At 48.4% G+C, this 22916-nt stretch overlaps 1 protein-coding gene across 2 annotated transcripts in view; it reads right to left on the reverse strand.

Moving 5' to 3' along the window:
- The window catches only part of WWC1 (WW and C2 domain containing 1), a 158923-nt gene that overhangs the window by 9381 nt on the left and 126626 nt on the right, over positions 1-22916 (reverse strand). For both annotated transcript variants that reach the window (XM_088838511.1, XM_088838512.1), the window contains 8 exons: positions 22179-22287; positions 21749-21829; positions 21061-21147; positions 20060-20252; positions 14234-14386; positions 13363-13454; positions 5618-5735; positions 4167-4331 (listed from right to left, as the gene is read on the reverse strand). In XM_088838511.1, the coding sequence (XP_088694637.1) occupies positions 4167-4331; positions 5618-5735; positions 13363-13454; positions 14234-14386; positions 20060-20252; positions 21061-21147; positions 21749-21829; positions 22179-22287 (998 nt within the window). The remainder of the gene's footprint in view (positions 1-4166; positions 4332-5617; positions 5736-13362; positions 13455-14233; positions 14387-20059; positions 20253-21060; positions 21148-21748; positions 21830-22178; positions 22288-22916) is intronic.

The following is a 22916-nucleotide window of genomic DNA, read 5'->3' on the forward strand; positions in this document are numbered from 1 at the left end:
TTCATGGCCTCCCTTGCAGCTAGAAGCCCGCACAGGACTCAGCTATGACAATTAAATGCGACTGCCCTGGTCTTTGAATCACAACCTGGTCAGCTAGACCCAATCTCTGTGACTGTGCCTCTTGGACTCAGCCAGGCCATTCTCTTGTTCCGTGTTTGTTGGTTTGTTTGTTGCATCTGTGTTTGTTGGTTTCTCAGGGAGAAGAAGCCATCAGTGGTGAACAGTGGCAGCAGCAGCAGCTAGAACTTTCCTGGCCTCCTGCAGTGTCAGGAGTCTGGTGCGGGCAACAGTGCTGAACCCCAAAGGCAGCTGCAGGGCCAGCTGGGGCCATGGTCTACAGCAGCGCTTGTGTCCTCACCTGTCTTGATGGTGTGATTTTGGCTGTGGTCTGGCCCGCCTTGTTCCTGCCTGATTTCTGAGGTTGCTTCTACAGCCTCCTAATGAATCTACGAACTACTCACTTTCCAGTTCAAACATTTCTTCCCCACATATACTGCTCCCAGCCTGTTTCTGCTGCTTGCCGTTAAGAACCCTGACCAGTATAGGACTTGGTACCAGGGGAGTGGAGTGCCATAAACCACAGGCTGGAAAACGGAGCTGGCTGTGTCCTGGAGGTAGGAGGGGTTCGGCACAGACACATATTCCCTGCTGGAAGTTTGAGAATGCTCCTTTTGTGGGTGAGAAACAGAGGGATACATTATTATTACCTGTTGAATCTCAGAGACAGACTGCACCCCCCTATAGAGTTTTAAGGGAAATGACAGGAAAAAAAAATTCAGGATGCTGTACCATTGGCTACTTCCTGTAGCCTTAAGTGAGAATCTACCAGAAACAGATAAGCTTGGGCTGAAGTGTAGTCAGAAAGCAAAAGAAGAAAAAATACTCATCTTTGCTAATAAAGGCCCTTTTTGCCTGTGGCAGGTGATCCACGCAGACTGGGAATTTCTTTACCTTCAGCCCAGAGGTTGGAGACTGGTCCAGGTAATAAAATGTGGGACGGGCTCAACACAGTGCTAGTTGTATTAATAATGCTTGAGATATGGGACTGGACCTCTTTGTTATCAGGAATGCCAATTCTGGAAAAGCCCATTTAAAGTGAATCCATTTACATAGAAGACCAGAATTTTATAGTAAACACTGGGGGGGGGGGGGGGCGGAGTTTGAGTTTTTAGTTGGAAAGAGTAACACTTTTCAAGTTTTATATTTCATATCTTCCATTTGACAAAATTACAACTGCATTCTAAATCCTGATGACAAAGGATAAATCAAACATTCATTTCTTTTGCTGTGATTTTTCCAACAAGTAACATCCTTCATTTTGTGTTTGATTTCCACTGCACGTTCATAAAGGCGGTAATTTTGCCAAAAACAGATTATCCATTATCCTGAGGGCTTTTCTAAATCCTTCAAGTTATTCACATTCGAAACATGGATTGGGTTTTTCTCTTCTTCAGCTGTGAGCTGGGATTAAGCAGGATTCTTCACTTGTGGTTCAGGAAGTCCCTTGCATTAAAATCACACTCAGTGACTGCAGGAAACCCTGTACCTTTTGCAAGATACACAACTACATTACGTGGACTCACACTGTCTTTTCAGACATTTACAAGCTCAAACATTAAGTAAAGACTTGACACAGAGAGGAGAAGTTTACGTTATTTCTGGGAGGTACTGCAGGGACTGTTTTGAGGTGGGCACTAATTTGAAAAGTAGCTGGTGCATTTGTAAAATTGTCACGTTATGAAAAAATTAACTTCATTACTAGTGGCTTAGCAGTAAAGAATCCGCCTGCAATGCAGGAGACGCAGGTTCGATCCCTGAGTTGGGAAGATCCCCTGGAGAAGGAAATGGCAACCCACTCTAGTATTCTTGCCTAGAGAATCCCATGGATAGAGGAGCATTCAAAGAATTGGATACAACCAGGTAACTGAGTGTGCGCGTGCACACACACACACAAGCTTATAACTAGAGGCCTTGGATACCAGATATTAGATGCTGAATCCCCCCATAGCCCCTCTCTCTATAACAATAGACAAGTGGATGTCAGGTTGATGAGGTGGGGCGAGTTCCAGGGGCCTCTCCTACACAACTTACTGGAATACGAGGCAGGAAGGTTCTGTTTATTATTCTAGTTATTGCTTGCTCATTTTGTACGGTGGGAGATAAGGAAGGATGTCAACATGTCATCTGAACCTCAGAAACAAGGTCTTGGTTCTGTAGCCCCAGCAGCTGGCATGACCCCTTGAACAGGGTAGACTAATTGGATAGAAGCCAAAGGGATCCAGAAGCCAAGACCACCGCATGGCTTCTAAATTTTCCATGGCCTGCAAGAGCAGGTCGGCAAGTCAAATAGGTTAAAGAGGGCCAGGTGGAGGCCACAGTGAACTTGAAAAGGCATGCCAGTCCCTCCTCCAAGGGCAGTGGCCCCTACTGTGGAGCTCCAGCCACTTATCACTGTGACAGAATGTGTGGCCCTTGGGGCCAGACAGTCTCCCTTTTACCCCCTAGAGAAACTGGAGTTTTATGTGAAATGACTGCGTTTTAAATTTTATTTTTAATTGAATTTCCTAAGTTTTCAATGGTAGCTAGAAACTTCGATGAAAAAAGGCTCCTAAACCCAGGGCTAAGTAATCCAGGGCTGTTGCTATTTTGCACCCTCAGATTGCATGCTGCCATTGCCCTGGAAGGGGAGGAACTGTCTGTCAGGGACAGTGAGGGTCAGTCTGATCTCAGCAAGGAGTGTGGAAGGGCAGGGCCAGGCATAAACAGAGTGGAGAGTTGGTTGGAATTATAAACAGTTCCAAATAGGAAAAGGAGTACATCAAGGCTGTATATTGTCACCCTGCTTATTTAACTTATATGCAGAGTACATCATGAGAAACGCTGGGCTGGAGGAAGTACAAGCCGGAATCAAGATTGCTGGAAGAAATATCAATAACCTCAGCTTTGCAGATGACACCACCCTTATGGCAGAAAGTGAAGAAGAACTAAAAAGCCTCTTGATGAAAGTGAAAGAGGAGAGTGGAAAAGTTGGCTTAAAACTCAACATTCAGAAAACTAAGATCATGGCATCCGGTTCCATTACTTCATGGCAAATAGATGGGGAAACAGTGGCTGACTTTATTTTGGGGGGCTCCAAAATCACTGCAGATGGTGACTACAGACATGAAATTAAAAGACCCTTACTCCTTGGGAGAAAAGTTATGACCAACCTAGATAGCATATTAAAAAGCAGAGACATTACTTTGCCAACAAAGGTCTATCTAGTCAAGGCTATGGTTTTGTCAGTAGTCATGTATGGATGTGAGAGTTGGACTATAAAGAAGGCTGAGTGCTGAAGAATTGATGCTTTTGAACTGTGGTGTTGGAGAAGACTCTTGAGAGTCTCTTGGACTGCAAGGAGATTCAATCAGTCCACCCTAAAGGAAATCAGTCCTGAATGTTCATTGGAAGGACTGATGTTGAAGCTGCAACTCCAGTACTTTGGCTACCTGATGCGAAGAGCTGACTCATTTGAAAAGACCTTGATGCTGGGAAAGGTTGAAGGCAGGAGGAGAAGGGGATGACAGAGGATAACATGGTTGGATGACATCACCGATTCAATGGACATGAGTTTGGGTGAACTGAGGGAGTTGGTGATGGACAGGGAGGCTTGGCGTACTGCAGTCTATGGGGTTGAAAAGAGTTGGTCATGACTGAGAGACTGAACTGAACTGAACTGATAAACAGCCTTGGCTGCGAATTTCCTCATGGCCCAGTGGTTAGGACTCCTTGTATTGACAGCAGGGAGCAAGGGTTCAGTCCCTGCTTGGAGAACTGAGATCTCATGTGCCATGTGGTTGGGTAAGTAAGTAAATATACATATTGTATTTATATAATAAGCAAGTAAATAAATATACATAAGTAAGTAAAGAGACACACACATATGTAAAAGCGCTGGCCATGTACTGGTTACTGAGCCGTTCCCACACTTTAGCCAATTCAGTCCTTAGAGCAACCCCATAGACTTGGTCTATTAACTCCATAAGGAAACAGATGTTAACAAGCCAAGAATGACTGACAGCAGGGGCGGGGCCAGGACTTGGACCCAGAACCATGCGAGGCCCAGGGCTCTCAGCTGCAGGGCGAGAAGTGGGTGCTCCGGGGAGGACGGCTGTGCAGCTGCTTACCCGGCACACATACTGGCTCTGGGGGCCTGGGGAGAAGGTCTTGGAGCGGATGATGGTGCTCCCTCGAAGAAATGGCCCTGGGGAGGGCGTGCCCACCCGCCGGTCTTTGGGCCGCACCACCGTGGGAGATGGGGCTGGGGTCTCTGTGTTGGTCTCCTTGTCCACCTGAGGAAGAAGTCACAGCCGTGAGGCTGGGAGAATCCAGAGTCTCAGTCACCCACCCTGAGACTCACAGGGTGGACACTGAAGCTGCTCCCCACTCTGATCACCTCACCCCTGCCGCTCAGACACAGCTGGGGGCTTCCATGGACCCAGCCCGGCCAGCATGGCACCCGAGGCTGCACGTGCCGGCCCGCAGTCCTCCCTGACACCTGTGCTTGGGGCCAGTGGGCGATCCTCAGTCCCCTACAAGCTCACATAAGCAGCAGAGGCACCTCAGGCACGGATGTCCTGGGCCTCACACCCTCAAGAATAATGTGCCAACTGTATTTTGACAAAGCCACACCCAAGGCTTCCACCGCCCTAGCCAAGAACTGCAGATGTTTTCTTGGAGTTATGGAAGCAACTAGCAAACCTTGTTTTTTTAAAACTAGGTGATCAGCTTTTCTATTGTCCTTTCACAGTAATTACCAGTAGAGATCAACAAATAAAAACATCCAAATGAAAAGCCTTGGTTAGCCTAAACAGTGCTTTTGTGTGCTTTTGAAAAAGGTACCCCCTTTGGCTGGAGAAACTGCAACATGATTTCCTCTTGGTGTGGAGTAGTTAGAAGGCAGGCCCAGCTTCTTTTCCAACATCCCTACCTTCCCCGACCCCGGCCTGGGGGCCGGCACCTTTGTGCAGCGCACAGCCTGTACCTCCACCCCATGTACTACACTCCCAGAAGTCCTACAGGTGAGAGAATATGGAGATCCCTCTTTATGGAGTATGAAGCCTCTGATAACGTCACCCTAGTGCAGCAGGTGAGCAGAAGGTGACAGTGACTCGACTAGACCCCCTTTCCTACTGTCCTTCAGGTAGACCCGAATGGAGAAATCCACTGCTTTGAAATCCACCCATCTGCAAGGTTGGTGTTATTGCGCCCATTTTAGAGATGAGAAAGCTGAGGCTGGAGAGGGATGAAGTCATCAGTCTAAGGCGACACAGCTAGGTAGGAGCAGAGCCAGTATTTGAATCCAGGCCAGCTGACTGCACAGCCTGGGGTCTGCCCAGAGAACTGGGAACCACAGAGGGTGGGAGAGATGAGAGGGTCAATCAACTCCTCCTGATTTTCTGTCACTGAAATGACTCCAATTCCAGGCAGGGACACCCCTACACAACCATCTGCAGGTCACCCCACCCCTGATGCTGGGGCATGAGACTTAGCCCCGAGACTTTTCTGACTGCCCGGGTTCAATAATTGAGGATTATTTCACCCAAAACAGCCCTTCCCATGTCCCGGCCCTCCCTACCTTTAACGCTGGGCACCCGTCCATGTCAGGGGAGGCTTCCTCTTCCTCTTCCTCCTCCTCCTCCTCTTCCTCCTCCTCGGCTGCGGCCTCGTTCTCGCTGGTCCCCTCCTCGTACCTCCTGTGATGACAAGACACTTTGATTACCCACAGCACCCACGCTCATCTGCTCACCTGCTTTTAAGTGCATCCAGGGCAGGGCTTCCAAGCATTTTCTAAAAACAAAAAAAAAATCAATTTTAACGAGGTATACTTACATATAACAAAACGCATTTCCTGTAATGTTTGATGAGTTTTGACCACTGTGTTCCCCTGTATAACCACTACCACACTCAAGAAAAAGAATGTTCCATTACCTTGAAAGTTTCCCTTATATGCTTACCCAGTTAATCTCCCCCCACCCTCAGCCCATCATTGATCAGCTTTTCATGACTAAAGATTAAATCTGATCTTTCTTGTGTTTCCTAGAAATGGAAACACATTTGGCACATAGTATCAACAATTTACTCCTTCTTATTGTCGAGTCATCTTCCATTGGATGGATGGACCACAGTTTGCTCATCAGGTGATAAACATATGGATTGCTTCCAATTCTTAGAAATTATGAATAAAGCTTCTGTAGACATTCATCTCTGTGGGGTCGCTAAGGGTCAGACACGACTGAGCGACTTCACTTTCACTTTTCACTTTCACACATTGGAGAAGGAAATGGCAACCCACTCCAGTGTTCTTGCCTGGAGAATCCCAGGGATGGGGGAGCCTAGTGGGCTTCTGTCTATGGGGTCACACAGAGTCGGACACGACTGAAGTGACGCAGCAGCAGCAGCAGCAGACATTCATCTACAACTCTGTGTAGAAATAGAATTTCATTTGTCTTAAGACACTGGATGAATTTGCTAGGGCTGCCATAACACAATACCACAGATTGGGTGCTTTTAACAACAGAAATTCATTTCCCATGGTCCTGGAGGCTAGTAAAAGTCAAGATCAAACCTGCGGGCAGGTTTGGTGACTTGTAGACGGCCACCTTCATGCCGGGCCCCCACGTGGTCTTCCCTCTGCGTGTGCGTGCCCGGTGTTCCTCTGTGTGGCCCAATGTCCTCTTCTTATAAGGACACCAGTCATATTGGATTAAGGCCCACCCTAACTTTAACAGCCTTGGATTAACTTAAGCAGTTTTGAAGACCCTGTCCTCAAAAACAGTCACATTCTCAAGCATGGTCAGAGCTTCAATACCTGTAACTGGGGGAGACATAATTCAGACCATAAGATATGTATACATACTCGGGAGTAGGACTGCTGGGTCAAACAATAAGCATAAGTGGCAAACTGGTTTACCCACGTGGTTATATCATTTTATGTTTCCATAGTAATGTTATGGGAATTCTGGCTCCTCTTTAAATTTAGTCATTCAGCTGTGAAAGTGAAAGTCGCTCAGTCGTGTCTATACAGTCCATGGAATTCTCCAGGCCAGAATACTGGAGTGGGTAGCCTTTCCCTTCTCCAGGGGATCTTCCCAACCCAGGGATCGAATCCAGGTCTCCTGTATCGCAGGTGGATTTTTTACCAGCTGAGCCACAAGGGAAGCAGCCATTCTGCTGATGAGTACTCAGATCTATTGTGGTTTTAATGTGTACTTTCCTGTTGAGAATTTCATTGACCATTCAGATTTTCTTTTGCAAGGTTTCCATTAGAATTTTTAGCCCATTTAAAAAAATGGGTTGTCTTTTTATTGCTGAGTTGCAAGAGTTCATTATATATTCTAGATAGGAATCCTTTGCAAATATTTTCTCCAAGTCTGTGGCTTGCCTTTCCTCCTCTAAATGGTTTCTTTCAAAGGACAGAAGCTTTTGATTGTGACAAAGTCCAATTTATCCCTTTTTCTCTTTAATGCTTTGTGCTTTTTATGTTGTACCCAAGAAGTCTTTGCAAAGAATTTCTCTTGTACTTTCTTTTAAAGGTTTTATAGTTCCAGCTTTTATGTTTAATACTATGATATATTTCAGATTAATTTTTGTCCATGGCACCCAACATTTATTTTTTTCTGTATGGATATCCGATGGGGTTGCAGCACCATTTGTTGAAGAGACTTCATTTTTGGTGATACTCTTCATAATTATCCTTTCCCCTCGGACTCTGAGCCTCGAAAGAGTTGGTGTGACAAACGGATGGCATCTGTTAATTAGTAATTTATCTCCATTCCCACCTTTACTTTTCAAAGACATACATAACCACCAGGCTTCCAATCAGCATGAGGCAGTGTTACCATAAAGAGCTGAAGGAATTTAAGCTGAAAGCAGAGAGTTAGCTGGCTCAGTGAGACTGTGGATAAACACAAAACCTCCCTTAGGGTTTTCCCAAGAGGGAAAACAGATCTTGGCTCTCCACCCTCAGCCCTGTGCTGAAAACCTCCCTGGCACTTAGATGGGGACTCTCGCTATGGAAGGGCCTCTTCTTTCCCTCCTCTGTCTCTTGATCCACTCATGAAAGAGCGACTAAACATGGATTCCAGAGGCTTCCATGTGGGTTCCATCCCTGGGTTGGGAAGATCTCCTGGAGAAGGAAATGGCAACCCATTCCAGTATTCTTGCCTGGAGACTCCCATGGACAGAGGAGCCTGGTGGGCTACAGTCCATAGGGTTTCAGAGTCAGACACGACTGAGCAGCGGACACTTTCACTTTTCAAACATGGACTCGATGACCTCCAGGTGCCACACTGAGGCCCTTCAACAACACTGAAAGCCCCTCTTGTCTCAGAGAGTGAGTAGGCCTTGCTCAGTGTCACAGGCCACTCAGTGCTGCAGCCAGGTTTCCATTCCACGAAGCGCTCAGCTGCTAGGGAAGCCTCTTCCTTGTGACTAAGAAGCTGATCGACATATTTTCCAGGAAAGGAAAAAAAAAACAAACCCTCAATTGTAAAGAGAAAAATAATTAGACACATCTTTTCACCCTTTGGAAAAGTGGCCAAAAATAAATTAAAATTTAAAAATATGCATTTGATATTTATAATATGTATTTGATATCAAGTGAGGGTTTGGGAAAAAGGTGTATCCCTGTGGGGAGTGTTAATTAGAGCAGCCAATGAATACTGTGAAGTCAATTTAGTAGTACCTGCTAGAAAAAAACATGTACATGTTCTCGATTAAATACTGTTTGATTATATTGTATCAGAGAGGACAGAGCTTTAGGGGCACTCTCGGTCACTGCTGGTGGGAGTGTTTACAATCCTGTTTGAGAAAGATGCTGCAGGAGCCGGTAAAATATAAACTGCACATGCCCTGGGACCCGGTAAGGCCACTTCTCAACCTTTGTCCTAGACAAATACACGTAAGCTCCCAAGGAGGTAAATACAAGGGTTTCCACTCTAGCATTGTTTGTGGTTATATTCTCCTGCATGCGTGTGTGTCCGACTCTTTGCGACCTTATGGACTGTAGCCTGCCAGCTCCTCTGTCCATAGGATTTCCCAGGCAAGAATACTGGAGCGGGTTGCCATTTCCTCCTCCTCCAGGGGATCTTCTGGACCAGGGATCGAACTCCTGCGGCTCCTGCATTGCAGGCGGATTCTTTACCGGTGAGCCACCAGGGGAAGCCCCTATATTCTCATACATTTTCTAATCCTCTGAGAGTTTTGTTTTGTTTGTGGATCTTAAAAAAAGATCAAGTCTTCTGATTATATGGATTAAAGAAACCTAAACAAATGAACAACAGCGGCATCCTCCACTGGGCCTCGGGTGCGGAGGGAGGAGAGGAGATGAGAACAGAGGACCAGTCTGTGGAGCCCTCCACTCCAGAGCTGAGAGGCAAAGCAGAGCTAGTTAACATTCCAGGACCAAAAGAAGCCTCTAGTGTGGGGGCAGGGGGCTGCAGATGGAGCCACCCCACTACCGAAGCGGCTCTGGGGGGATTCCCAGCCCTCTTTGTAAGTCAGTGTCTGGGGAAGTTTGAATGGCCAAGGGTGGGGAGAGAGGGGGCCACAAAGGGTGAGAGAACAGAAGGTGGTTGCTAGGAGACAGTGTGAAAAGCCTCCACACGAGCTTGGAATTTGGTGGAAAACCATTGATCTTGTGCCAGGGTTTTGGAAGACAGGTCCTGGGCCGATTTCCGGCATCGGGACCTTTGCAGAGTGTCAGAGGGAGGGGAAGAGAGGGAGAGAGGGAAAGAGAAGGGAGAAGAGAAAGGCAAGAGAGGGAGGGAGGTGGGGAGGGAAGGAGAGGAGGGGAGGAAGGAGAGAGGCAGTGGGGAGACCGGAGGAAGCAGGGAGGGAGCGGAGGGAAGGAGGGTGGGACAGAGAAGGAAAGAAAACCTGAGACAGCTGAGAGAGAACCCTAAAGCAAACGAACACACGGGAATTCAGGAACCTTCCCTGTTCCTTATCACATGAAGGAAGAGTCAAGGGAGCAGGAAGACAGGAGTCAGCCTAGGGGCCAGATCCAGCTCACCGCCTGTTTCTGGACAGCCCAAGGTCCAGGCTGTGAAGAGTTTTTATATTTTTTAACGGCTGGGGGGAAAAAATGAAAAAGAGAGTGATATTTCGTGACATGTGCAAATGATGTGAAATTCCATTCCATGTCCGAAAATGAAGGGGCAAGGACAGAGACACGGCTGGCCGGTGGGTGAACCGTCTGTGACTGCCGTCACACCGCGATGGCAGAGTTGAGTGGATGCAACACAGCCTGCCTGGCCCACGAAGCAGTCATTTACTATCTGGCCCTTTCCAGAATACACCTGCTGACCCCTGGAGTAAAAGGGTATTAAGGAGAGACTTCTTGTCAGACCAAACGTAGAATTTAGGGCTGTAAGAAAAGAGTCACTGCATGCTGTCTGTGGATCAGGGTCTGTTTTAAGGGTTAACCGTGCATAATTTTCAGAGTCTACAAAATACCCCATGTATAATGGCCATGTCTTAAATCTCTATTTCACAGATGGAGAAACTGGGTTTGGAGCCTGGTTCTCAGCCCAGGCTTCACCATAGAATTACCTAGGATGATTTTTTTTTCCCCCCAAATTAATTTATTTTTGACTGCCCTGGGTCTTTGTTGCTGTGCATGGGCTTTCTCTAGTTGCGGCAAGCAAGGGCTACTCTTCGTTTCAGTGGATGGGCTTCGCAATGTGGTGGCTTCTCTTGTTGAGGAGCACAGTTTCTAGGTGTGCAAGTTTCAGTAGTTGCAACTTGTGGGCTCAGAGAGCAGGCTCAGGAGTTGTGGTGCCCAGCCCCAGTTGCTCTGGGGCATGTGGAATCTTCCCAGACTAGGGATCGAACCCATGTCCCCTGCATTGGCAGGTGGAATCTTAACCACTGGACCACCGGGAAAGTCCTCCCAGGACGCTTTTAAATGTACTGATGCTTAGGCCTCACTCAGACCTAGGATCTCACAAGGATCTGGCTGAGCGAGATTTTGTAAATTCACATCTGTCTGGATTCAGAGCACATGCACTTAAGCACGACAACACACACTTCCTCCAAATGGCAAGGTTCCGAGGCTGTGCTCATTTCGGAGTTGGGATTTGCTGTCTCCCTTTCCAGCTGGTACTTAAGTCGTGTTCCTCCTCCATTTCCTGATAAGAATCCCTATTGTCTCTTGCGCATCTACTACAAGCTTTGCACTTGTACTTCATCAGTGGCTGGTCCTTCAGTCTCTTCTGATGACCCTTCACAGTCACTGTGATGGCCCCACATTTGAGCCAAGGATCAGACAGGGTCAGAACGACTTGCTTAACTGGTTGCTCTTGAGGGTGTGGGCAGTGACTGGAGGAAACGTGGTATGGGCTTCCAAAGAGCTGGTGATGCTCCTCAATTTGGACCCATGGGTAGTTTGGCTTCTGAAAATTCACTGAGCTGTACACACAACCAGCTTTTCTGAATGTGCATGATGTCGCAATAAAAAGTTTAAAAATGCATTGCCTAAGGTTATACCAAAAAAGATAAAGCTAGGATTTGAACCCTAGTCTACATCACTGTTTCCTAAAGTGTGTGATGATACCTTCTGTGGGTAGACAAGGGACTAAAGTTTCTGATACACACTGGAAAAGCTGTGTCCTGTCCACTTCTTCTTCAGACTTGGTTACATCAAGAAGGAAGTCTCTCTTGGGCAGTAGCATGTCTTTAACATTGCTGACACATGGACCTTTTTTTTAAATTTTTACTAGAGTATAGTTGCTTTACAATATTGTGTTGGTTTCCACCATACAGCAAAGTGAATCGGCTGTTGTTGTTCAGTCACCCTGTCGTGTCCGACTCTTTGCCACCCCATAGACTGCAGCACGCCAGGTCTCCTTCCCACTGAGGTCACCAGAGAGCACTGGGTAGAGTTCCCTGAGCTCTACAGTAGGTTCCCATCAGTTACCCACTTTATACACAGTGGTGTATATGTGTCGATCCCAATCTCTCAGTTCATCCCCCACCCCTTCCCTCCTCGGTATCCTTGCATTTGTTCTTGACATCTCTGTCTAAGCAAAGCAGAAATAGAGACACAGAAGTAGAGAAGGTATGATGTTCCTTTTTAACAGCAGGAGAGATCTTACTCTTAGAACCTTGGCAAGCAATATATCCAGGTAGATTTTAATATTCTTGTTGTATTTTTATTACATTTAATCTTCCACAGTTATCTTCTAAGGCAGGCTTGGCTCATGACCTACTCAATATCCACTCCTACATTCTTCCTTAGTAACAGATCCTGAATTTTATACCAGACCTCATTTCCCAGCTTCCTTTAGCTACTGAGTAGGCCAAGCCGATGAAAAGCAAGTGGATATTGCTGGGTGGGACTTTCAGGAAGGCTCGTTGGTTAAAAGGCACTCATGTAGACTCTGTTGTCTTTCCTCTTTCCTGATGCCTGCCTGATGGCTGGTGACTCTGCAGCCATTCTGTGCTTAGCAGCCTTGATGATGAAGGTCACACAGTAAGGACAGCAAAGCAGAATAAGAAAAAGAACCTGGGTTCCCAGTAACATCATGGGGCTCACAGATGAGCCTTGGATTGCCTTTTTCTAAGTCTTTTTTAAGTAACAAAGAAGTAAAATTCTATATTGTTTAAGCTTATTATTTCTGCTCCCTATTCCTAGCAGTCAACTGCAATTACTTACTGAGGAATTTTCAATTTATGGCGAATTATACTTATTTCTGCTTCCCTTCTGGCTCAGATGGTAAGGGATCTGCTTGGAATGTAAGAGACCCCAGTATGATTCCTGGGTCAGGAAGATCTGCTGGAGAAGGGATAGGCTACCCACTCCAGTATTCCTGGGCTTCCTTGTGGCTCAGCTTATAAAGAATCAGCCTGCGATGTGGGAGACCTGGATTCGATCCCTGGTTTGGGAAGATCCCCTGGAGAAGGGAATGGGCTACCTACTCCAGTATTTTGGCCTGGAGAATTCCATGGACTGTGTAGTCCATGGGGTTGCCAAGAGTCGGACACAACTGAGCGAATTTCACTTTCATGCTTATTTTCACTTCTAGTAATATAAAGCTTCTTAGGATTTTTTTTTGAACCAAAATAAATGTAAGTGCATCACGATAAACATTAACATGTGAACCAGTATGAATAACTGCTAGAACACAAAATCACAAACTGGGAAAGGACTTGGGAAACACTGTACCACACTACATATGGCCTTGTTGCCTACAGAGAATCCATGAGAAAAGATCTCTGTTTTCACAGGGGAACACTTCTCTTGGTTGCCCTGGTGTCTGGGGATCTCATCCCTGGGCTCAGATCCAAACCAGGTCAGTTCCCAGGGGCACCCTCACTTACCAGCTGTCTTCCAGGGTCTGTGTGCTGCTCCTTTCCTCCTGCCTCTTCTCCAGCTCCACGGCTGTCTGTTCCAACAGAGCAGACACAGCATCCTGCAGAGACAAAGGCCGATGAGTCCTCTGTGCATGGCAGGTAGAGCCCCACTGGGCAGGAATCAGACCCTATCACCCTCCCAGTGAACGGAGGGTAAAACTGAAGACCAGAGTGGGCAAGCATCTTGCCATAAGGTTACATCAACTGGAAATACGGTCCCTAGTTCTTCTCACCGGCAGTTCTACTGAAAATAACCTCTGTATATATGGACAAAATTTGGAAGATGAGGTTAGCTTTTGCATGAGACAGAATTATAGGTCTACAGCTGCAAGGAGATTATCAAGTAGTCAGGGAGACTGTCCCACTGAGTGGTGTCCATGTTGAGGAAGCCTGTGTGACTTGAGGAGATTATTTAACGTCTCTGAGACTCAGTTTCTTCTCTAATAATTACTCCATCTCTGATGTCCATGCTTCCCTGCTGGCCCAGAGGGTACAAAAATCTGCCTGCAATGCAAGAGACCCTGGTTCAGGCCCTGGGTTGGGAAGATTCCCCTGGAAAAGGGAATGGCAACCCACTTCCGTATTCTTCCTGGAGAATCCCATGGACAGAGGAGCCTGGCGGGCTGCAGTCCATGGGGTCACACAGAGTTGGACACTGAGTGACACACACACGCACACACATCCCTCTGATGTGCTGAGTGACACACACACACACACACACACACACACACACACTCTCTGATGTCCAGCCATTTCCAACTCTGGGAAAGGCTTTTCCTTCCAGCCAGCCAGGTGCTGCCTTTTATAGGAGAGGGTGCAAAGCCGTGGTCTAGCTCACCGTGCTTTCAGGCCCTGGGATGGGGGCCATGGCTCCTGTTGGTTTGGGCTCCCGGCTCTGTTTCTTCAAGTATTTGTAGCTCAGGAGGTTGTACCAGCGAGTTGACCTCTCGCCGGACCGGCAGACCTCAGCCAGGCTGATCTGGGCGCCTCCCTGTGGAGGATGGGAAAAAAGCATAAGCAGGGAGTGACAAGGTATTCTGGGGAAAGTAGGTAAAACACCACTCCAGGTGAGATAGAAGCTTCCTGGGAGGAAGAAATGGCTGGGTATTGTTTTCTAATAACTCACTCATTCACTGACTTATTTGTTCACTGAGTTGTATAGGTTAAGATCTATTTAGATATTAATTTTAAGGATGGGTTCTCTGATGGTTCAGATGGTAAAAAATCTGCCTCTAATGGGGGAGACCCAGGTTCAAACTCTGGGTTGGGAAGATCCCCTGGAAAAGGGAATGAGCACCCACTCCAGTATTCTGCCTGGAGAATCCCCATGGATAGAGGAGCCTGGTGGGCTATAGTCCATAGGGTCGCAAAAGAATCAGACATAACTGAGTGACTAACACTGTACTTTCATGGGTTGTTTAGATATTAACTCTTTATCAGATATACAATTTGCAAATATTTTCTTCCATTTAGTAGGTTGCCCTTTCATTTTATTGATGAAAATGAAAGTTCTGCTGTGCAGAAGCTTTTTAGTTTGAGGTAGTTGCACGTGTTGATTTTTGCTTTTGGCGTTAGAGTTGAGAAAGATAATCGCCAAGACTGATGTCAAGGAAAACGACTCAAAGCTCTAGCAACAGGAGACTGGGGGAATAAACTGTAACCTATATCTATACAGTTATTACATAGCTATGTACAAAAAATAAGATTTTTTAGGTACTAATTTCTAGGTACTGATGTAGAGAGTTGTCCAACAAGATACAGTCTACTGCACCCACAAAATTACAAGACTCTTGCTCCTTGGAATAAAAGCGATCAACAAACCTAGACAGCACATTAAAACGCAGAGATGTTACTTTGCTGACAAAGTAATATCTACTGGTTTTTCCAGTAGTCATGTATGGATGTGAGAGTTGGACCATAAAGAAGGCTGAGTGCTGAAAAACTGATGCTTTTGAAATCTGGTGTTGGAGAAGACTCTTGAGAATCCCTTGGACTGCAAGGAGATCAAACCAGTCAATTGTAAAGGAAATCAGTCCTGAATATTCATTGGAAGGATTGATGCTGAAGCTCCAATACTTTGACCACCTAATGTGAAGAGCTGACTCATTACAAAAGACCCTGAAGCTGGGAAAGTTTGAAAGCAAGAGGCGAAGGGGATGACAGAGGACAAGATGGTTGGATGGCATCACCGACTCAATGGATATGGGTTTGAGCAAGCTCTAGGAGATGGCGAGGGACAGAGAGGCCTGGCATGCTGCAGTCCATGGGGTCGCAAAGAGTTGGACACGACTGAGTGACTGAACAACATCAGCAACAATTACTTGGGGCTGCCTCACAGGTGGAATGGTCTGCCTCAGTAAACTGGATGCACTTTTGACAGCATCTACGCATTCACTCAATCATTTATTTGACACACACATTTGCCCAGTTGCCTCTATGTGTCAGACACTGTTGGGAACAGTGTTGGACACAGCAGGATTTCAGGCACAGAAAAAATCCCTGCCCTTCTGAGTTTATATTCCAGTCTGGGGGAATCAGATAATCAGTAAGTAACTTCTATATTGTGTCTCATAGAGTCTAAGATGCCATCAGTTATAGAGTGTACTATTATTTCATGTATCACTAAGAAAGAAAAATAGTTACCGATTAGAATATGACCTGCCAGCTAGTACACACTGCGTCTTGATTTCAGAGATGATAAAGGTGTGAAAATAACTTGCGCCCTAACACCTATGATACGGAGAAATATGAGGCGATATAAAGTGCTGCAGAGGGCATGATACAGGCAAGGTGGAGAGGCAGGATAAGATGGTGGAGGGGCAATGTGACTTTACGTAGGGTGGAAGGAAGTCCTCTCGGAGAACGTGACATCTGGGTCAAGAGCAGAATAAGGCGACAGAGTGACTTTTGCCCATCAATATCCAGGAGAAAAGAATCACATTCGAAAAGGACAGCAGTGAGAAAGGCCGGAGAAGGGGGTGTGCTGGTGCATTCAAGGGGCACAAGGAGGCTGGAGGAAGAGTCTTGGGGATCAAATCCGAGAGATGACAGGGAGCAGACCTCAGAGGACCTGGGGAGAGCAGGCGAAGGCCCAGGAGTTGACTCTGGGTGGAGACAGAAGCCTTCCTAAGGATTTAAGGAGAGGACTGGATGGACTCATCTGCGATTTAATAGGATGATCCTGACGACTGTGTTGGAAAGAGATGAAGGGTGGCAAGAACAGAAGCAGGGAGACCCGGCAGGGGATTCTGCAACTATCAGGCGAGAGATGGTGGTGGTCAGGAGCGTGGGGAGCAGTGGCCGGAATCTGGAGGTCTTCTGAAGGCAGAGTTAGGGGTTCCTGAAGGACTGAACGTGGGGTACGAGAGAAGAAAGGGGTCCAAGACAACCCTGTGGTCTCTGGCTTGGGCAATGGATGAATGAATGGGGTTGCCTTCAGCAGAGAGAATGGAGACATGGAAGGAAAGCTCAAGGGTATGCTGTGGACACATGATTGGTGATGCCAACTGGATATGCAAGAAAAGATGGAAGAGACAGCAGACATACAGCACTGAGATGAGTGGGGAGGCCCAGGATGGCGCTATTACATGGAATGGTGTTTGAAAGCCAGGCGATAGGACAAGATCAATGAAGCAGTGCATGCAAGTCGGAAAGGGGAGGCAAGCAAGGCCCGAGCCCTGGGGCCTCCAGACGGGGAGAGGTCAGGGAAATGAGCAAGAATCCACAGAGCAGACGGACAGAGAAGCCAGTGATAGGAGAAGGCGGCCAAGAGAGCGAGCGGTCCAGGAAGTCAAGTCAGGGCAAAGGATGTCGAAGAAGACGGAGTGAGCAGCTGAGCCAAACACTGCATTCAGGCCAAGAGACTCAAGGCTGGAGAGAGCTGGCCACTGGATTTAGCAACGAGGAGGTCCCCGATGACCTTGAGGAACGCACTTTTGGTGGAACGACAAGGGCCAGAGCCCCTGTGGTCTGAGATACAGAGAGAACACACACACCTCGTCCACGTGTTGCTACAGAGAAAAAAGAAGGAATGCAGTAGCTGGAGGAAGAAATGGAGTAAAAAAATTTTTTCTTCTTTTACAGCATGGGATTAATAACAGCATATATATGGAGAGGTATATCGAGAGATTCGATCTAGTGGAAGAGGGAAAATTGGAGACAGAGGCCAGAGCAGAAGGGTGGGGGTTGGCATGACGTTCTTGAGTGAGGATGGCCATGGACGGGAGTGCGGAGGGCCCACCCTGAGCTCTGGGGGGAACCACAGAGCCTGCAAGAAGAGCAAACTGTGGCCGGGCAGCAGTGGGGGCTCTCTTCTGGTTCCTTCTACTGTTCCAGGATTGGGTATAAAGTAAGGGCCTCCGCAGAGGGAGAGTAAGGGTGAGGAGAACAGAGAGGATAAGAGTTCGGTGCTACGTGTGTTTTTCTCCAATTGCATGGGCAGACAGGAGGGGAGAGTCCACTTGGACAGGGCTGGGGCTTTGCCAAGTGTGGATGGCAAAGTGAAAAAGGAGCAAGGGAGGGCTATAACGGGTAGCTCGGGTATGAGTGGGCCCGGGCAGTGGGCTGCCTTTACAGAAGCTGCACAGCTGAAGGGTGAGCAACCAGCAGCTGGCTGGAAAGCCTGTGACACCACCATAAAGTGACTGTGGACTGCCCCTGACACTGGGGAGGGCAGGACACATATTCCATCCAAACCCATAATCCAGTAGGGTAGTGTGATGGCTCCCCAGTGGCACGGTGGTAAAGAATCCATCTGCCAATGCAGGAGACACCGCTTCAATACCTGGGTTGGAAAGATCCCCTAGAGAAGGAAATGACCACCCACTCCAGTATTCTTGCCTGGGAAATTCCATGAACAAAGGTGCCTACAGTCAATGGGGTCGAAGAGTTGGACTTGACTGAACAACTGATCACACACACAGTGTGACGGTGACATAAGGAAGTTGGAATCTGTGTTCAAATCCAGACTTCGCTACCTACTTACTGGATGACCTGAGCTGGTTAATGACCCTTTCTGGGCCTTGATCCCCTACCTGCCAAATGGACCTAATGCTAATATTGCTTCCCTGTTGTGAGGATTAAATGAGATACTGCACTCAAAGTCCTTAGCCCAGAACTAGACACACAGATGCTGCTCAGGATGAGTACTACTGTCCTTGCCCGGCTGGTTATGTGGCTCAAAACAGACCAGGGATGCCACCAACTTATCAGTGTGGGGAGACAGTGTGTGGGAGCCGACAGCCCTTCCTCCACGCTTCTCACTTGCATGCCTCCTCCAGCCACCAAAACATGACAGCCTGACACTCCACATCCCCATGGGACATGGGAGACAGAGGCTTTCGGTTGGCCGTGGATGAAGACAAGCCACGGTGGGATGAGCACTTTGGCTGCTGCCATGGCAACCAGCAATGGCCAGACTTCAATTAGGAAGGAGGAATAAAAGGCATCCAATTAGGAGGATAAAACAGGGTTGAGTCTCTTCTCATTTAGGAATGCTCGGGGCTGAGGAAATGCTTCACTGGAGGAGCCTGGATTTGTTTTTTTAATTTTGTATTTAATTTCTATTCTAAAGGGTAGAATGGAAATTAATATTATAGAAATAAATAAAGACATATGTTTTTGGGCGTGCCATGCATCTTGCAGGATCTCTGTCCCCCAGTCAGGGATTGAACCTGGGTCATGGCAGTGAAAGCCCAGAATCCTAACCACTAAGATACCGGGGAATTTCTTGGAGGCTGGATTTGGAAAAGCTTTCTGCTCCATCCTTCAGCAGCACCCACCCTGGTCGCCAAACCCTTGAGTCACCATCTAATGTACTGGGTTCCTCCAGGGAGCACCGTGCTGGCCCAGAGAAAACTCCAGGGTCTGACCTGGGTAGACTTGCCCACGTTCTAACTCTGTTCTGACCTTGAGAAAGTTCTTTGTGCCTCAGTTTCCCCACTGGTATAATAGTATGGTACCTAGTTTATAAGATTTGTGGGGAAGATCAACAGAAATAATACAAGCATGGAGTTCAGTTCAGAGCCCACCATATAAACTGCATCCAATTAATACAAGCTGTTGCGTTACTGCCAGTAATAACAACAATATAAATGGCAATGAAGCTGTTATGAACCCCAGCTGAGCAGGAAGGTGATGGGAACCGATTTCCAGTGAGAACCAGTGTGTGCAGACACTTCATTTCTTTACATCTTTGCTACAGGGACCAGCAGCACCGGCATCGCCTGTGAGCTTGAGAGAAATACGGGATCTTGCTGCCCAGACTTGATGCATCAGAATCTGTATTTTAACCAGGTAACTTGTCTGCATGTGAAAGTTCGAGGGGCACTGGTTTAGCGCTTCATTCGGTCTCCAGAGAACCACGTGTGAAGTAGCCGGGGCTAGCTGGTTTTACAGATAAGGAAACTGAGACAGTTAAAGCATCTTAGGCCACATGCTGGGGAAGGCTGCTGGCTCAGCTTCAGGCACAAGGAAGGGATGAGGCCCTGCAATTCCACGGCAGATAAAGGAGCTCCCTGCTCTCCCTCCTTTGCTCCCAATAAGTCTGCCTAGAACCCACAAAGAGCTGGGCTGATACCACAAGCTGTGTTTGCCCCAAGCCTTCTCCCTGAAGTGCAAAGGTGGATCAAGGACAGAAGGCTGGACAGACAAACAGAGCTCTCACCAGGCACTCCTCCAGATGGCACCTGTCGGTAGTACAGACGTCGACTCTTAAGGTCTTTTGGTGAAGGGCTGGGTAGGACATGGACACCCAGAACACCTCGTTGAACACCAGGGTGTCTGCGGCGTCCAGGGGCCGGGTCCGGAACAGGCAGGTGGTGCTCTCAGAGCACGGAAGGATAGCTGCTCGGATGTTCCTAGAGGGGCAGGCAAGCACGACAGCCGGGGTCAGGACAGCCCGGGTCGGGGGCTCAGGCCTTAGGCTGCTGCACAGCTGCTGCAAATCCCCCAGGAAGCCACAGAGGACAAGGGTTTGTCATTTCCCCAGGTGCTGTGTATCCAATCTCTTCTGCCTTCTGTTTTGCCTGCTTTTGGGCCTGCCTTTCTCCTTCCCACATGTCACGCCCCAGGCGCTGGCTGGGTGTAGACCACAGAGACAGAAGCTCGTACTGCTGCCCTCAAGGCATATGGTCTAGCAAAGGAGGGGCATGGAGGCAGGTGAGCTCAACGAAACATAAACCCGTCTGCAGGCAAAGCCGAGAGGCAGACAGTGTAGGTCTCTGCTGTATGATCAGGGTTAACACCCGTCATAACCTGCCCCCAGAATCGCGCTGATGGGAGCTGGCTCTTGAGAAAGGCAGGCCTGGCTCTTTCTGCATGGAACACTGGAGCTTAGAGCAGACAGAAGGGGCCCTGACTTCCTCCCTCACCAGGCTTCAAGTTCACAAGGACAGGGGCGTGCTCACCACCCCGTTCTTAGTGCTGGCAGCTGGTCGGGGCTCAGGACGCATGTGGGAAGCTGTCTGGGGCGCTCCTCTTTATATGAGCGTGTCTGCCAGCCTGCCTGCACGCTCATGGCGCTGACACTGCGCATCATGGTCATGTGCACTAACCACCCACAGCGGTCTAGGGGCCCATGGTCGGCGCAGGGCGGAAGGAGAGTGTCCCCTGGGATGGGCGTAGAGGGCGAGAGGATGATACCCCGTCCGTCAGCTACACACTCACACTTTCTGGTCTTGCTGCACCAACAAAGCAGAAAGGTTGCTCAGCTGGATGATGAATATTGCAAACTGCTTATTCTTCTCATCATACCTGAAATGAAAAGGGGGCATACAGAGCACCTGTTGGTAACACGTTTATCTCTCTCTCCCTTAATCATCACGGACGGGGCTGCTGGCTGCTCTGGGACCGTGGTGAGCTGGAGATCACAGACCCAGTGTTTGTGGCCATGCAGGGACACAGGTCCAGAGCTGTCAGTCTGATTTTTTAAAGGGAAGCCAGAGGTTGTGTAAAATTTCCTGAGAGCTATATGTAGGCAATGCATTCCTATTTAAAAATAATCAAGACCATTCCCCATTAAGAGATGAGCAACAACAGGAAATCTAGGCTGTAGGCCCCTAGGGGTTGACTTCAGTCCAGATGAGATGATAAGACAAAAGCTGTAGTGATGGTGATGACCAAACACATCAAGAGGCAGGCGGTCTCGGTCCCTGCCTGGCTTGGCCACTGCCCAGCTCAGTGACACCGGGCAAGGTACAAGGTCTTCAAACCTTGTTCTTTTCTCTTTTGCAAAATGGGGAGCCGGCATAGAAAGGAGCCCACAGCTGTCAGTGGGGCCTGCTGGTTCTGGAGGAGGGGGAGGAGGGGACCCAGTGTAGACCACGCCCCTCTGCCCCGCCCTCCTGCCACTTACTTCAGGGCGACCTGAACCCGGGTGGCACCCACTGCTTCTGATTCATCACTGTCGAAAGCAGCGGCTTCCGAGACACCCAGCCTGGAAGGCAACACGTGGAAGACAGAGAGAGAGGGTCAGGCTGGCCTGCAGTGACCTGGGGCCAAAGTCATTTTCCAGAGACAGGGTTCTCTCTGGGAGGTAGCAGCAGATTCCTGAGGAGGAAGGTTTGGATCTGCTGAGCCTCCCTGTGGACCCTGCCTGCCCACAGTGACTCTAGATCCCTCTCTCAAGGGGGCTGCTCTTTCCCCAGTACTTGCTCCCCTGGCCACACGCCCCTTGATGGCACTCGGGGGAAACCGGCAGTCTCCCAGACATGAGGCATGTCCAGCCCCACCCTCCTGTGGGTCCCTCCCACACACTGGAGGGGGCCCGGGACTCAGGGACCCACCTCTGCACGGAAGCCTCATACACACCACTGTCCCCAGCCACGGATTCATCTGACACGGCAGCAGAGACACAGGCCACTTTCAGGCCGCACCCCTGAGCCGTATTCACAGCTGGAGGAAGAGAGGGGAGAAAAGGCAGGCTTCAGAAATCAGGATACTGTCATCCCAACATGTACTGTGGACCCCCTATCGTTTTAAGATGGTCTCACCAAAATCCTGCCACCTCTGACCTTTACATCAAGGCCCTGTGTGTTTTGGGGTGAAGGAAAGGGTGGCAGAGGAGTCTGTCTTAACATCTCAGACTCCACAGGCAAACCACCTGGGTTCAAATCACACGCTGCTTTATGGCACTGGGACGCTGGTTTATTCCCTCTAGGCCCTGCACTCCCTGTCTGTAAAATGGGGATAATAACAGCTACTTTGCTGGGAGGACACAAGGAGATGATATAGGGAAATCCTTAGTATAGAGACTGGGGCAGGGGACGTGCCCTAGAAACCCGTCCTGCTATCCTTAGTTACTATGACTACCGTTCCCATCACTACAGTGACGCCTTCCAGACCAATTCCTACACACTTGGGACAATAACACAGACCCTGGGCCCTTGCAGGAGGACAAGAAGGGGAAGAAGGACTTAAGCACTGGCTCTCCTACTTGCCTATCCCACTGCACTCCCAAGTCAGCTCATCTCCCCTCCCTTGACAGAGGCCCTCTGAAGCCTCTGACCTGGGACTCAGACTCA

Source organism: Moschus berezovskii, chromosome 8, assembly GCF_049115385.1.
Source record: "Moschus berezovskii isolate FMDL1 chromosome 8, NW_MosBer_1.0, whole genome shotgun sequence".
NCBI classification, from domain to species: Eukaryota; Metazoa; Chordata; class Mammalia; order Artiodactyla; family Moschidae; genus Moschus; species Moschus berezovskii.